The following is a 13674-nucleotide window of genomic DNA, read 5'->3' as shown; positions in this document are numbered from 1 at the left end:
TTGCTGCCTCAGAGAAGGCCCCGGATGTTCCCTGTGCTGTCCCTGTGCCCCCATTCCTCACCTCTGCTCTACCTCTCCTCCTCCGCCTTTCATCAAGCGTTGCTGGGTTTCCGGAAGTTAGGCGCTGAGAGGATGATGACATTTCCGGTCCCTTTAGGAGCGGTGGGGTAGTTTGGGATTTCAGACTCCGCCTTTTCTGCTTGCTTCGGTGCGGAGCTGCCCCTCCCTACTTTGTTGCACCTGCGCCATCTCCCCAGCGTGGCTCGAGAAGACCTGGTCTAGCACGCGGGGTGGGGCGGTACAAGGAGGGCCGGGCCGGGGGCGGGGCGCAGAGAGGTGGGCTGGCGGTTTGACCCTAAAGCCCTGAGGAGACGTCATCTAATATGGACGAGATCTGTGAGGTCCAGACTGAACCGTTGTTAGAGATGGAAGCGGGAAAGGTGAGGCACCGGGCGGCTCGGGGTTTGGGGATGTGGGGGACAGGGCGGCTCGGGGGTGGCGGCCTAGGGTCCTTCACTCTTCCTCCCGCCACGCACACCCCCCGCCTCCTCTCCCCCACTCTACCCTCCACCCGAGGAGAGTTTTCCAGAAGTGCTGCGGGGTAGGGGGATGCGAGGGGCGGGGCGGGAGGATGCTGTTGTTGCTTGTACTAGTGTCGCTGACTGATGGGAGCTAAGCCTCTGAATGTGGGACCACAGAGTACACTTGAGGACTGAGCTCCTCCTACTTATACGATAGTTTAAATATTTTACTCCCCAAAACTTCGATTCGCAAATTCAGTTCGTTAAACCTATTCGATGTCTGCTATGTGCGAAGAGAAGCTAGGTGGCTCAGTGGATAGAGTGCCAGCCCTGAAATCAGGGAAACATCTTCCTGGGTTCAAATCCGGCCTCAGACACATACTGGTTGTGTGACCCTGGGAAAGTCGCTTAACCCTGTCTGCCTCAGTTTCCTCATCTGTGAAATGAGCTCGAGAAGAAGGAAATGGCAAATCTTTGCCAAGAAAACCCCAAATGGGGTCACAAAGAGTGGACACGACTGAACAGCAACATGTTCAAGCTAACTGGGAATACAAAGAATGAAACTTCTGTTCTCAAGGTGTTTGCATTGTATCTGGGGATACACCTGTGCCCGGATAAAAGAAAAGAGTATATAAGACAGAGGAGCAGAGAAGGCAGGGAACACACACAGAGGAGAAGAAAGGAAAAGAAGGTGTGAAGAAGGAAAATTCTCTTTGCTGGAAACAGATTTTCATTCTTTAGTGACCTGAAAGGGCAATACTCACTTGAATTATTGAGTTAATTTGTGACCCCACAGTTTAGGAAGGCCATTGATAAAACAGGAATGTCCAGAGGCCATTCAGGATGGTAAAGATGTCAGGATTCAAGTCATTATTTGAACTAGATGAAGGTCACTTCCAATGCTGATTTTGTAATGATGAACTGTATCAATTCAGAAAATACAGTGAGTCATAGAGGGAGAAAGAGATTTGCAGAAAGCTTGATATGAGATCCTATGAAGCCAGATCACACAGACAATATTTATGGATGAAACTGGAGAGAGGACACAGAACAAGAAAGGGAATATTTATCAAGATTTCAGTCAGATTTTCTTTTGTCTGTCAATGCCATTGTAGCCATAATATTTGCCCACTTAACGTTATATCTTTCCTGAGGAAATAGAAATGATAATAAAGCAAAGACAAAAAAACCAGCTAGAACAGATCAAGTTTCTTTTTAGTAAATTTTCGTTTTCATTGTGACCTTAAATATTAAAAACAGAAATTTGAATATAAAAAGAAATCCCTTTTTGAGACAAACCGCTAGAAGAAACAAAAGCAGTCTGTCAAAAGTTAAGTTTAGAGCAACACCTTATTCCATATTCCACAATAAACTCCAAATGGAGCCATAACCTAAGTATAAAAGTTGCTATAATTTTAAAAAATTAGAGAAAGGATGATGATACCTTTCAAAGATTTGGGTAGGAGGAGAATTCTTACCTGAACAAGAGATAGAGATGATCAGTAAAGATAAAATGGACATTTTGAAATGGACAAACCTTCTTTTCAACAAAATAAATGCATTTAGAATTAGAAGGGAAAGAATTTTGGAAAGAAATTTCACCAGACTATCATCATTATTGTTAATAATAACAATCAGTAACTTTATGGTGTTTTAAGGTTTGTAAAACACTTTATAAATATCTCATTTTATCCTAATTACAACCTTGGAAGAAAAATGCTGTTATTATTCCCATTGCTTTTCAGATGAGGAAACTAAGTCAGACAAGTTAAATAACTCGGCCGGATTCACACAGCTAGTGAGTGCTTGAGGCTGGATTTGAACTCAGATTTTCCTGACTCCCAGGCCACACTATCTACCTAAGTGCGTGCTCGAGGCTCTACAATTTTGAAAATATTGAAAGATTGTTTTGGGAGCATTTTATAGCTGTTTGGGAAAAGCTATTACTACTTTTGGAAAAAGTCCTTTGAAGACATCTTAGTACTGAACCATGAGACCAGTTCTCTATACCTATAAAATCTTAAACAGAAAAATGAATACATGTATACATGTTTTCTTGAAGAAAGTGTGAGAGGGAAACATGGAGTCTTTGCAAAGAGTATTGTATAATGTACCACACCTTCAGTCAGTTGTTTGGAAAGTCCAGAGAATAGAAGATCCCACTGAATTAATTTGTTGAATGTGTGAAAAACCATATGATTTGGTAGAGGCAAATATGACATTGAGGCAGATATATGGCTTAGTGTTTACTATGAATGGTTCAAATCCTACTCATACTCTTACTAGCTGTATTACCCTGTTAAGTTACTTAATCTCTTTCAGCTCATATTTCTTTATCTGTAAAAGAGATATAATAATAGCATCTACTTAATGGAGTTGTTGTGAGGATCAAATGATATAACAAAAATGCTAGCTGTTATTATTCAGGCATTTAAAGCTCTCCATCAGTGTGTTTTCCATGTCTATGTAAAGAACAAATAAAATTCCCTGATGGGTACAACAGATGCATTTTTTTTCCTCTGATTATGTCAATTATGTAAAGCAGAGTTTGAAACAGGGAGATAATGTTGGCCACCATAATGGAGGCTGTCTTCCACAGGGTTCACACTATTCTCTTTAGCAGGTTTTCTAAATATTCCTGTTTAAGGATATTATTGTATTGGTTCCATGTTGTCTAGCCATGGAAATATATGTGTGTACTATGTATGTTAATCTTAGAAAGACCGTATAGATGGGAAATGAACTATTCTCAGAATTGAATAGCACCAGGCTGGATAGATTTGGGAAGTGGTACAGTGCTGCTAGTGACCCCAAGATTTTGCGTGAAGCAAAAGCCAATCTTTTAAAGCAGTTGTTTTTTTTCAGTTGTCCTTTATTGCTGTGAATCATGGAGTACCATCATCTTTGAAAAATTGAAATGATGAGTCAACCAAATAATAATGTGGGGGGTGGGCATATGATGCGTATAGAGAAGCAGTAGCATATTACCTATGAAGACTTTTGCACAAGAACAAACATAAAAAAGGTAACTAAAAAGGGTATGACCATAAAATAAAGTTACTGGTCATATAAGGAGGGAGAGGAATAACCAACGGGATTCAGCCTAGACTGCATTTGTAACCTCGTTTGATAAGAAATCTAGAGGAAGGCCCCTAGCGTTTTTTTTTTCAAAACTTCTCTGGGAATTTTTATGGAAGGATATAGACAGATGGAGAAGGCCTGAATGAGTCACACGTTTCACTATTGCAGAGAAACTCAATGTAGTGCTATGCACGCATAAGTAGGTACTAAACATTTATTGTAATTTGGGGGAAGACTTTTATTCCAGATTTCTCCAATTCCAAAAAAGAACCAGTGACCTTAGAGGGACAGAGGGGATACTGTGTCTGATGCTTACTACTTGTGTGACCTTAGCCAAACCACCTAATTTCCCTGAGCCTCAGTTTCCTCATCTATAAAATCAGCAAGGTAACTCCATTTGGCCCCTGAAGTATCTTTAAGTTATAGCTCTGATCTTGTGATGATTTATTGTTTGGAAGTTGGGAGAATTCTTAGTGTGATAAACCATTTATGGTTTACTATCTCCTGTTTAAGTCTACTCAGACAACGTTTATCAGTAATAGAAAACCATTGCTGTAACATAGTTATTTAGAAATTAATACATGTAATGTGCTTGCTAATGTTAGTATATCTAATTGTAAGATGTATGCTGATTATATTGTGTAATTTGGAGTGTTATCACTCAAGTACATCAATTAAGTGGGGTTTGGGGGTGAACTTGAGCAGTCATGCTACTATCCACATGCTAGTACACAGTGAGGAACATAGTATGTTCCTCTGTAAATATTTGACATGAAATACTCAAAATTCTGAGTTCGAGTTCTGTGAGAATCTTTCCATGTATTATCCTGCCAAACTCTCTGACTTGTGAGAAGAGTAGTCCTTGAATAAGCAGGAATGTGCTTGATTCAGGAATCCATGACATTCAAAGATGTGGCAGTGGAATTCACTTGGGAGGAGTGGAGACAGCTGGACCCTGCACAGAGGGACTTGTACAGGAATGTGATGATGGAGAACTATGAGAACCTCATCTCTCTGGGTAAGCATAGTACTCTGTGATTTGCCATTTGTCTATTGTGGGGTACATTTTCACTTTTTCGCTTTACCACTCTACAGTTGTTGTACGTTGGAAGTGCTTCCTTAAGGTTTGGCTTATTTCGCAGTAATATTTAAGACTTCCTAACATAAGAGGGATTTGAATATTGTTAATGGCAAATAGGCAGAATATTTATTGTCTTTTCTCTGATGAAGTTCTTTGTTTAGTAGAAATAGAAATTCCACAGCTTTCTTGAGCTATTCCTGAGATTCCATTTTCTTTACTTCCTGTACCTTCAAGTCAAAGATTCTTGTCCAAGTTCCAGGGAAATTATGAAACTACTTCCTAATGAAAGCCTTTTCTCTTCTCCCCAATGTATTTCTCCTGACACTTTGCCTGAATTTCACCTTGACAAGGAATATGTGCTTCATATCCTGGAAGCTCTGTGTGGACAAGAAGGGACTATATCTTAGCTCAGGACTGTCCAACCTTAGATTATCTTAGGGCTGCATTAAAATAAAATTATTATTCCAGGGCCACACCCAGAATAAAAAATACAATACACTTATAGAAAGTGGAGGAACACACATCATCAATATGACAGGTGAAGGCATGAAAGCAAACACAAAACAACAAAATGACAACACAACAGCATAAAGGTAGGTGCACACTGACTAGTCTGCATCATACAGACAGAACGCATCCCACACACAGATGGATTGAAAATTCTGTGTGATAGGCTCCATCTTTAATACTGTTTAAAAACACCAAAGAAAATTAACATCAGTGATATTATTTATTAGTAATGGAATTTAAAAATCCAATACGCATTCCATGCAAATTATTATTTTATATTTTCGCTCATGAAAATTAAAACCCATAGACCGGGCCGCATAAAATCGCACTGCAGGCTGCATGCTGCCCACGGGCCATATTTTGGATAGCCCTGCCTTAGCTAAACCTGCATCTTCCCCAGCATAATTTTCTACATACACTGAGCACTTAAATGCTAAATGAATTAGAGCAAAATTAGTAAAGGACCAGAGAAGATCAAAGGTCATAGTTCTGATCATGTCATTCCCTTGTTCTAGAAGCCACAGGGACTTCCTGTTTCCTCTGTATCAGGAGTTCAGCACTCATCTTACTGTGTTCTTCTCCTTCCCTAACTTTATTCCAGGGAGCTTCAATGTCTATATTGGTGCTCCCTCAAATTTGCTTAACTTTTAAATTTCTCAGTCTTTTTAAATCCTAGGACCTCCTTATTTTCTTTGCTTCATCCACATATAGGGGTGGCACTATTCTAAATTTTGCCATTACCCACAGATACACTAACTGAACTAAAACTTGACACTCCTCTAACTAACCGTAACATCTTTCCCTAAGCCTCACCCCTTCTAAATCTGTTTTCTTCCTCAGTGAATGTTCTTGAGTCCTTTTTTCATGCGATCATTTCTCTTACTGTATTTTCCTTCCTTCTCAGTTCTGACCTTGTGTTTAGCCAATTCAACTCTACACTGATTTCTGCCCTAGAATTTTCTCACCATTTACCATGTTTGAGCCCTAAATTAGCCATTTTATCCATCTCCTCTACTTATATTCTCAATGAGCATCTCTAGAAATCACTCACTTGTGCTGAGTACATTGTAAGTTCATATTGTCCAGCCCAACTTAGCTCAATACTATAAGACAATCCTTTGATTCCTTCCCAATTGATTCCCTATCCCAATCCCCACAGAACTGACTGTTTTGAGGGCTTTGATAACACCACCCAGTCTCTTCTGAAGTGGCCCTTCTTGTCAAAGCCAAGCCCCTCTATAATTAGCCCTGATCTGAACTGTCCAGAAAAATGCAACATCAGTCACTCCCTTTCTAATCTTCTAATTCCCACTCTCTACCGATTCCTTCCCATCAGCCTTCAAACATGCCTGTCTCCTTCATCCTTCAAAAACCTTCACTAGACCATGACACCCACTCAGACTTTCATCTTATCTCTCTTTCTTAGCCAAACTCCTGGAAAAAGCTGTTCATTGCTTCCACTTCTCTCATGGGTTAACCCTTTATAGTCTGACTTGTGATCTTATCATTCAGTTCAATCTAATCTTCAAAATTACCAATGAGCAGTTGCCAAATGTGATGGTCTTTTTTTTTTTTAATTTCTCATTTTCTTGACCTATCAGCCATATCTGACACTGTTGACCACTCTTTCCTCCTGGATACTTTCTTCTCTTGGTTTTTTGTGACACTACTATCCTAATTCTTCTCCTCTTTGTCTGATTACTGCTTTTTAGAGTTCTTTGCTAGCACATCATTCATAGCACACACACTGACTTGGTATTCTCTAAGCCTCTGTCTTGTACTCTCTTCTCTCTCTCTCTACACTTTCTGTCTTTATAACCTCATCTCCCATGGTTGTAATTATCACCTTTTTGTACGTGACTCATAGATCCATATATACACAGGCCTAGTCTCGCTTGAGCTTCCAGTCTTGTATCACCAGGTGCCTGTTGGACATTTCAAGTTGGATGTCTTGGAGACACCTTAAACTGAACATGTTGAAAAATGAACTCATTATCTTCCCTCTCCCCACCAACTCACCCCCCTTTCAAACTTCCCTATTTCTGTTAAAGGCTTCATCACTCTCCAGTTTCCCAGGTTTGTAACCTCAGCATCATTCTTGACTCTTTAATCTCCCTCACTCCGCTTATCCAATCAGCTGTCAAATCTGTCTGTTTTCTACCTCCATGTCTCTTGAATATGACCTCTTCTTTCCTTTCTACTGACCGCTGCAACCTTAGTTTAGGTCATCATTACTTCCAGCTTAGGTTATTAGTTGTCTCCTGAATTCATCTTCCCGCGTCCTGTCTCTTATCACTCTGGTTCTGTATCCACATTGCTGGCAAAGTAATTGGCCTAAACATATATCCGATCATATTACTCCCTTACTTAGTCAGCTCCAGTAGCTCCCTGTCACCTCTACGATAAAAAAAGCAACAAAAAAAAGAACTCCTGTGTTTAGCTTTTAAAACCTTTCACAATCTAGCACCAACAAGTTTTTCTAGCATCATTGGGCATAATATTGTACATTATCTGATGGCTAATGAGGTTTCCTCTCTCAAAAAAGACTTTCCCATGTTTATTACCATATTTCCCCATGTATAAGATGCTCCCATGTATAAGATGCACCTTAATTTGGGGACCCGAAATTTGAAAAAAAAATGTATTACATAAAGTTATTGAACTCAAGTTTTATTCATTTGCTCATCGCTTTTAGGCATCTTTTGGGCAAGTCTGGTGCATGTATGCATGCTTAGTCCATTCCCTTTCATGAACCTGAAGCACCAATTGTGACCTCCTTTGAAATCAGTAACTTCTTTTTCATCAGCAAATTCTTTTTGCCTCATGTTGAACCATCTTTCTGGACACAGAAATTCCAACTGCCCTTTGCTCTTCAATCCATATCTTCAATTCCCTCTCTAAATCAGGCCATTTTGCTGACTTGCCTCTCATGGCTTTCTTCTGCCATGGCATTTTCAATAGGGTTTCTTCTTCCAGTAGCCAGTCTCGGGTTGTTTTCTCAGTTGGAGGAGGACCAAACTTACGTTCAGCAGCACGATTTCCATTCACTTTTGCAAATTGGATCACTTTTAACTTGAATTCAGCACTGTACAAAATCTGTTCTGAGCCATGTCTGGGCAAAACATGGCAAAACGTAATCCAATATACTGGTAACAAATGTGAAACAATAAGTGCAAAGACAACAAGCATGAAAAAGTGGGCAAATAAAAAATATCTACAACCACTGTATAAGATGCTCCCAGTTTTTAGACCCCAAATTTTTCAAAAAGGAGTGCATCTTATACCTGGGGAAATATGGTATATCATAAAGGGTTTCTAACCAGTGTGAATTATCTTACATTTCTCACATTTTGTGTCTGAAGGTACCCCTTTCCCTCCTCTGCCCCAATCTCTGCCCTCCCTCTCACCCTCACAAATACTTTGTGATCTAGTCCAAGTGGCCATCTGTTTGCTCCTCACTCAACACTCTACTTCTGTTCTTCATGCCTCTTGTATGCCTGGAATGTTCTCCCTCTTTATCTCCACCTTATAGAATACTTCTCTTCATTCAGGATACAACTTAAGCTACCACCTTCTGCATGGATTTCCCTGATTCCTCTTACTGCTAGTGTCTTTCAAATTAGTTTGTATTTAATTATATTCTCTGCAAATTTATTATGCATACACTTAGACACTTTCTTCCCCATTAAAGTATAAGCTCCTTGATAGTCAAGATTGTTTCATTCTTTATATTTGTGTTTCCTGTGTCTAGTGTGGTGCCTGTATAGTACATTTTTTAAAATGCTTACTGACTTGTTTATATGCCCAAAAATATGACCCTAGTATGAATTGGGATCAAATTAGCTGATTTTCTTGATTATTCTGAATTATATTTGTGACTCATTCTCCCTTGAAATATAGTAGAGCAGAGGTGGCTAACATGTGATTCACAGCTTGAGGTGACATATTAAAATATAATTTGAAAGTATGTAACAAAATAAATTAAAATACAGTACGATATAGATAATGTTAACATGGGGTTTTCTAAGTCAATAAGTGGCCCATGATGCTTATGTATGGGTCAGTGGCCCCATTTCTATTCTATTTGAGTTTACATCGCTGCAATAGAGTATGCCTCAACTGTATTTCATACCATCTTCTAAATCCTTTCTTAACTGTGCTTTTTTTCATGAAGACAATTTAGTTCTTAGATGCATTTGTATCCCCAGGGATTTTTGTTTCCAAACTGGATGTGATTTCCCTGTTGGAAAGAGGAGAAACCTCGTGGATGTCAGAGGGAGAAGTCCCAAAAAGCACTTGTCCAGGTGAGTAAGGAAAAAGCAAGCAAATGAGAGTCATTGGAAGCTAGATGAAATGTATTTGTCAGATCCTTTCTTCCTTCATAATTTGGGGGAAGTCCAAAAATTCTTCAGTATTCTCTAATAGCTTAGTTTTCCAGGTCTATCATTTTAATTTGAATAGATCCAAAGTTATCTGCCAGTTAAGTAATTTTCTAGGTTTCTCTTCCTCTGATTTTTCTACTATTCTGTCCTCCAAAAGGAAATCCTATTTTTTCATTTTGTGTATTACTTTAATGACTATTTCATGACCTGAGATATCATTTGTTTTGTCTTGGGCAATTGCATTCTCTTTTTTCTATCTCTTGTCCTGTCTTTGACTTTAATTCTGATGAAATTGTTCTCTTACATACAAATTAAGTATCATTCTACTTTATGAAAGAGATAAAAGATAGAACTTGTTATAAAGCAGTTTATTTTGTCCTAGCACAAGATGTTAGTGACATTTTATGAAATTTCTTTCAGATTCTCTTAATCTGCACAGTTGGAGTGAAACCAAAAACTGGAGTTTGATACAGGGTATTTGCCTCATACCATCACCTAAGAAAGGACTACCAGATATTCCGCAGATTGCCAAGATGGGAGAATCTATAGTGTCTGATGTCATTTTACAGAAACAGCCAGGCAACCAGGAGAGACAGTCTAGAAATGTAACCATCACTCACAGAACAACTCTTAATAAAGTGAGTGTACCACAACAGAATTTATTTGGGAGTAGTTTTAGTCCAGGGTCAGTCTTTGTTCCAGTAAAGTCCTTCAGATACTACTCAGGAAACAAACTTCATAGACTATATTCTGGAAGAAAGTTACATGAACACAATGAATGTGGCAAAGTCTCCGAAAGAAAATCCAATCATACTCTATATGAGAGAATTTGTACTGGAGAGAAATCCCTTACATGCAATGAATGTGGCAAAATCTTGGGTTCCAGGGGAAGCCTTATTAGACACCAGAGAATTCATGCTGGAGTGAAATCCTTTGAATGTAATGAATGTGGGAAGGCCTTTAGTAGCAGTGGGAATCTTAATCGCCATGAGAGATCTCATGCTGGAGTGAAACCCTTTGAATGTAATAGATGTGGGAAAGCCTTTGCTGAAAGAGGAAAGTTGAATAAACATGAGAGGATTCATACTGGAGAAAAACCCTTTGAGTGTAATAAATGTGGAAAAGCCTTTAGCCATAGGGAAAGTTTAACTAAACATGAAAAAATTCATACTGGAGAGAGATCTTTTGAATGTGATATATGTGGGAAAGCATTCTTTGAGAGAGGAAACCTTATTAGACATCAGATAATTCATACTGGATTGAAGCCTTTTGAATGCGATGAATGTGGGAAAACCTTTCGAAATAAGGGAAGTCTCACTAATCATCTGAGAGTTCATACTGGAATGAAACCCTTTGAATGTGATGAATGTGGTAAAGCCTTTAGTCACCATGGAAGCTTGACAACACATAAGATAATTCATACTGGAGAAAAACCCTTTCAATGTAATGAATGTGGGAAAGCCTTTACCAATAGGGGAACCCTTATTAGACATCAGAGAACTCATACTGGAGTGAAGCCCTTTGAATGTAATAAGTGTGGGAAAAGCTACAGCCGAAAGATACTTCTTGATAATCACCAAAGCATTCATACTGGTGTGAAACCTTTTGAATGTAGCGAATGTGGGAAATCCTTCTTTGAGAGGGGAAACCTTTTTATACACTGGAGAAGTCATACTGGAGTAAAACCCTTTGAATGTAGTCAGTGTGGGAAAACCTTTGGTAATAAGGGAAACCTGACTGATCATCAAAGAATTCATACTGGAGTGAAACCCTTTGAATGTAGGGAATGTGGGAAAGCTTTCCGTCACAGGGGAAATTTGGCAACACATAAGAGAACTCATACTGGAGAGAAACCCTTCGTATGTAATCAATGTGGAAAAGCTTTTACTGGGAGTGGAGCCTTGATTATACATTGGAGAACTCATACTGGAGAGAAACCTTTTGAATGTAGAGAATGTGGAAGAGCCTTCAGTGAAAGGGGATCCCTTACTAGACACCAGAGAATTCATACTGGAATGAAACCCTTTGAATGTAATAGATGTGGGAAAAGCTTCAGCCGAAAGGATCTTCTTACTGATCACCAGAGTGTTCATACTGGAGTGAAACCTTTTGAATGTAATAAATGTGGAAAAGCCTTTGGTGAGAGAGGATCTTTAAAGAAACATGAGAAAATTCATAGCGGAGAGAAACCATTTGAATGTAATAAATGTGGAAGATCCTTCTTTCAGAGGGGAAGTCTCAATCGACATGAAAGAATTCATACAAGAAAAATACCTTTAATTGTAATGAATGGAGAAAAGCCTTTGACCTCAGTAAAAGTTTGATGAAACATAAGAAAATTCATGCGAGAGAGAAAAACCTGCATAATGAGTATGGAAAGACCTCTAGCAATTTATCATTCTTGATTTATCATCAGAGACTTCATAATGGAAGGAAATTATATAAAAGCAATAAACAAATGTTTTAGCCACTTCAGTCCCACCCACCATAGAGTATATGCTCCATGAATACAGGAATGCTTTTCTTTGTATCCTTATCACTCACCATGATACTAAGTGTATAGAATGCCCTTAATAAATGTTGAGTATAGTTAAGCTGTCAGAGGACTCCCTGCTACAAATCAAATAATTTACACTGATAAGTAAGGCTATATACATTTTATGTGAGAAACATCAGCAAATGAATGGGAAGAAAAAGATTCTGAATTATGTTGACCATAGGAACAATTTTGCTATAAATGTTATACATAAGATTAATTTCATGTGATAATGTGGGTAAAGCTTCACAAAAAAATAATATTTTGTTAAAATACCAGAGTGTCAATATTATAGGATACATTACTAGCTACTGTTTTCTTCTTTCATCAAATTCTTTATTGTGAAACACCTTAGGCACCATTAAGAAGAGTTGAATAAGTCTGCAGCAAGTATGCCTAATATGTTTTTTAAATTGATCATTTTATCAAAACCACAGAATTTTTAAATCACAGAGAAAATTGACATTTCATTTTCTTTTTCATTCTTAATAACTGATTAAAAGTGAACATTCTGTGGCAACTAAGTGGTACAGCTAGTAGAGCACCAGCCCTGGAGTCAGGAGGACCTGAGTTCAAATATGGCCTCAGACACTTGACACATTTACTAGCTGTGTGACCTTGGGCAACTCACTTAACCCCAATTGCCCTGCCTTCCCCCCCCAAAAAAGAACATTCTAACTCCACAAAAGATAAAAATAAGTACATTTGAAAAAACATAATCTCTTCTATTTACATTATTCTAAATAAAACTTGTGTACATTTACTTCCACAAGATGGCAGCAAAGAAAGTTTGCTCCTTTTTCAACTTTTTTATGTGAATTTTTTTTCTGGATGGTAAAATATTAATGTGTATATTCTAACTTTGTTTCATATAAATCTTCCAATTTAAAAAACATTACATATTCCTAGTTGTATAGCCGCATTTCATCACCTTGATAAATCAGTTTGTTTATTCTCCCATCATAGAACATGTAAAATGTTTTTAAGTTTTTTTTAGTTTTCTCCTCCCAAAGAACCTGAGAACAATAACCAGGAAGGAAAAGGTAGGTGGTAATTTGTATAAAAATCATGAGAACATGGGATAATTGATGCATAGGTATGATCAAGAAATGACCATTTGGGAATGGTATAGAAGGGATTCTCTTCTGGTGTGGGCTGGACTAGATAGCCTAGAAAGGCATTTTCCAACTCAGAAAACCTGTCATTCTGTAATCTATGAATTCTTTATCAGAATAGCCAAAGTCTTCTACGGAAGATTTCATTAACTCAGGTCCTAGGTGTTACTTGGGTAAAACCAGACCATCAGAGAAATAAAATGGTATTTCAGCAGCATTAGCCTTATCTCGCTGGGAACCTGTCAGTTACTAGCCCAGAAATCATTCCTTTCCAAGCATCTATGCTCCTCTTTTAGGAAAGGGCAGAGTATTCAGAAGATAAAGCTGTGAAAGGAGAAAGAATTTATAAATTTTCAAATATTTTATTAGACTTTCCTTTTTTATTGTTTAAATTCCCTGAGTGTTCCCCCTATCCCTGCTTAAGAGCCATCCCTTATAATTTTTAAAG

The 13674-nt window shown here is 38.3% G+C and overlaps 1 protein-coding gene across 1 annotated transcript; it reads left to right on the top strand.

Moving 5' to 3' along the window:
* The first annotated feature begins 359 nt into the window (after positions 1 to 359).
* On the top strand, positions 360 to 12336 carry LOC118838851 (zinc finger protein 883-like). Its single transcript, XM_036746225.1, has 4 exons — positions 360 to 440; positions 4494 to 4620; positions 9402 to 9497; positions 9996 to 12336. The coding sequence occupies exons 1-4, from the start codon at positions 384 to 386 to the stop codon at positions 11897 to 11899; spliced, it is 2184 nt and encodes a 727-aa protein (XP_036602120.1). The 5' UTR covers positions 360 to 383; the 3' UTR covers positions 11900 to 12336.
* The last annotated feature ends 1338 nt before the right edge of the window (positions 12337 to 13674 follow it).

Source organism: Trichosurus vulpecula, chromosome 2, assembly GCF_011100635.1.
Source record: "Trichosurus vulpecula isolate mTriVul1 chromosome 2, mTriVul1.pri, whole genome shotgun sequence".
NCBI classification, from domain to species: Eukaryota; Metazoa; Chordata; class Mammalia; order Diprotodontia; family Phalangeridae; genus Trichosurus; species Trichosurus vulpecula.
Note: the sequence above shows the minus strand (reverse complement) of the source record. Positions and strands in the feature narration are given on the sequence as shown.

Coding starts and splice junctions, on each gene's coding strand:
- LOC118838851 (XM_036746225.1), top strand. CDS start 384: ATGGACGAGATCTGTGAGGTCCAGACTGAACCGTTGTTAGAGATGGAA. Junction 4,621..9,401: donor TGAGAACCTCATCTCTCTGG/GTAAGCATAGTA, acceptor TTGTATCCCCAG/GGATTTTTGTTTCCAAACTG. Junction 9,498..9,995: donor CCCAAAAAGCACTTGTCCAG/GTGAGTAAGGAA, acceptor AATTTCTTTCAG/ATTCTCTTAATCTGCACAGT.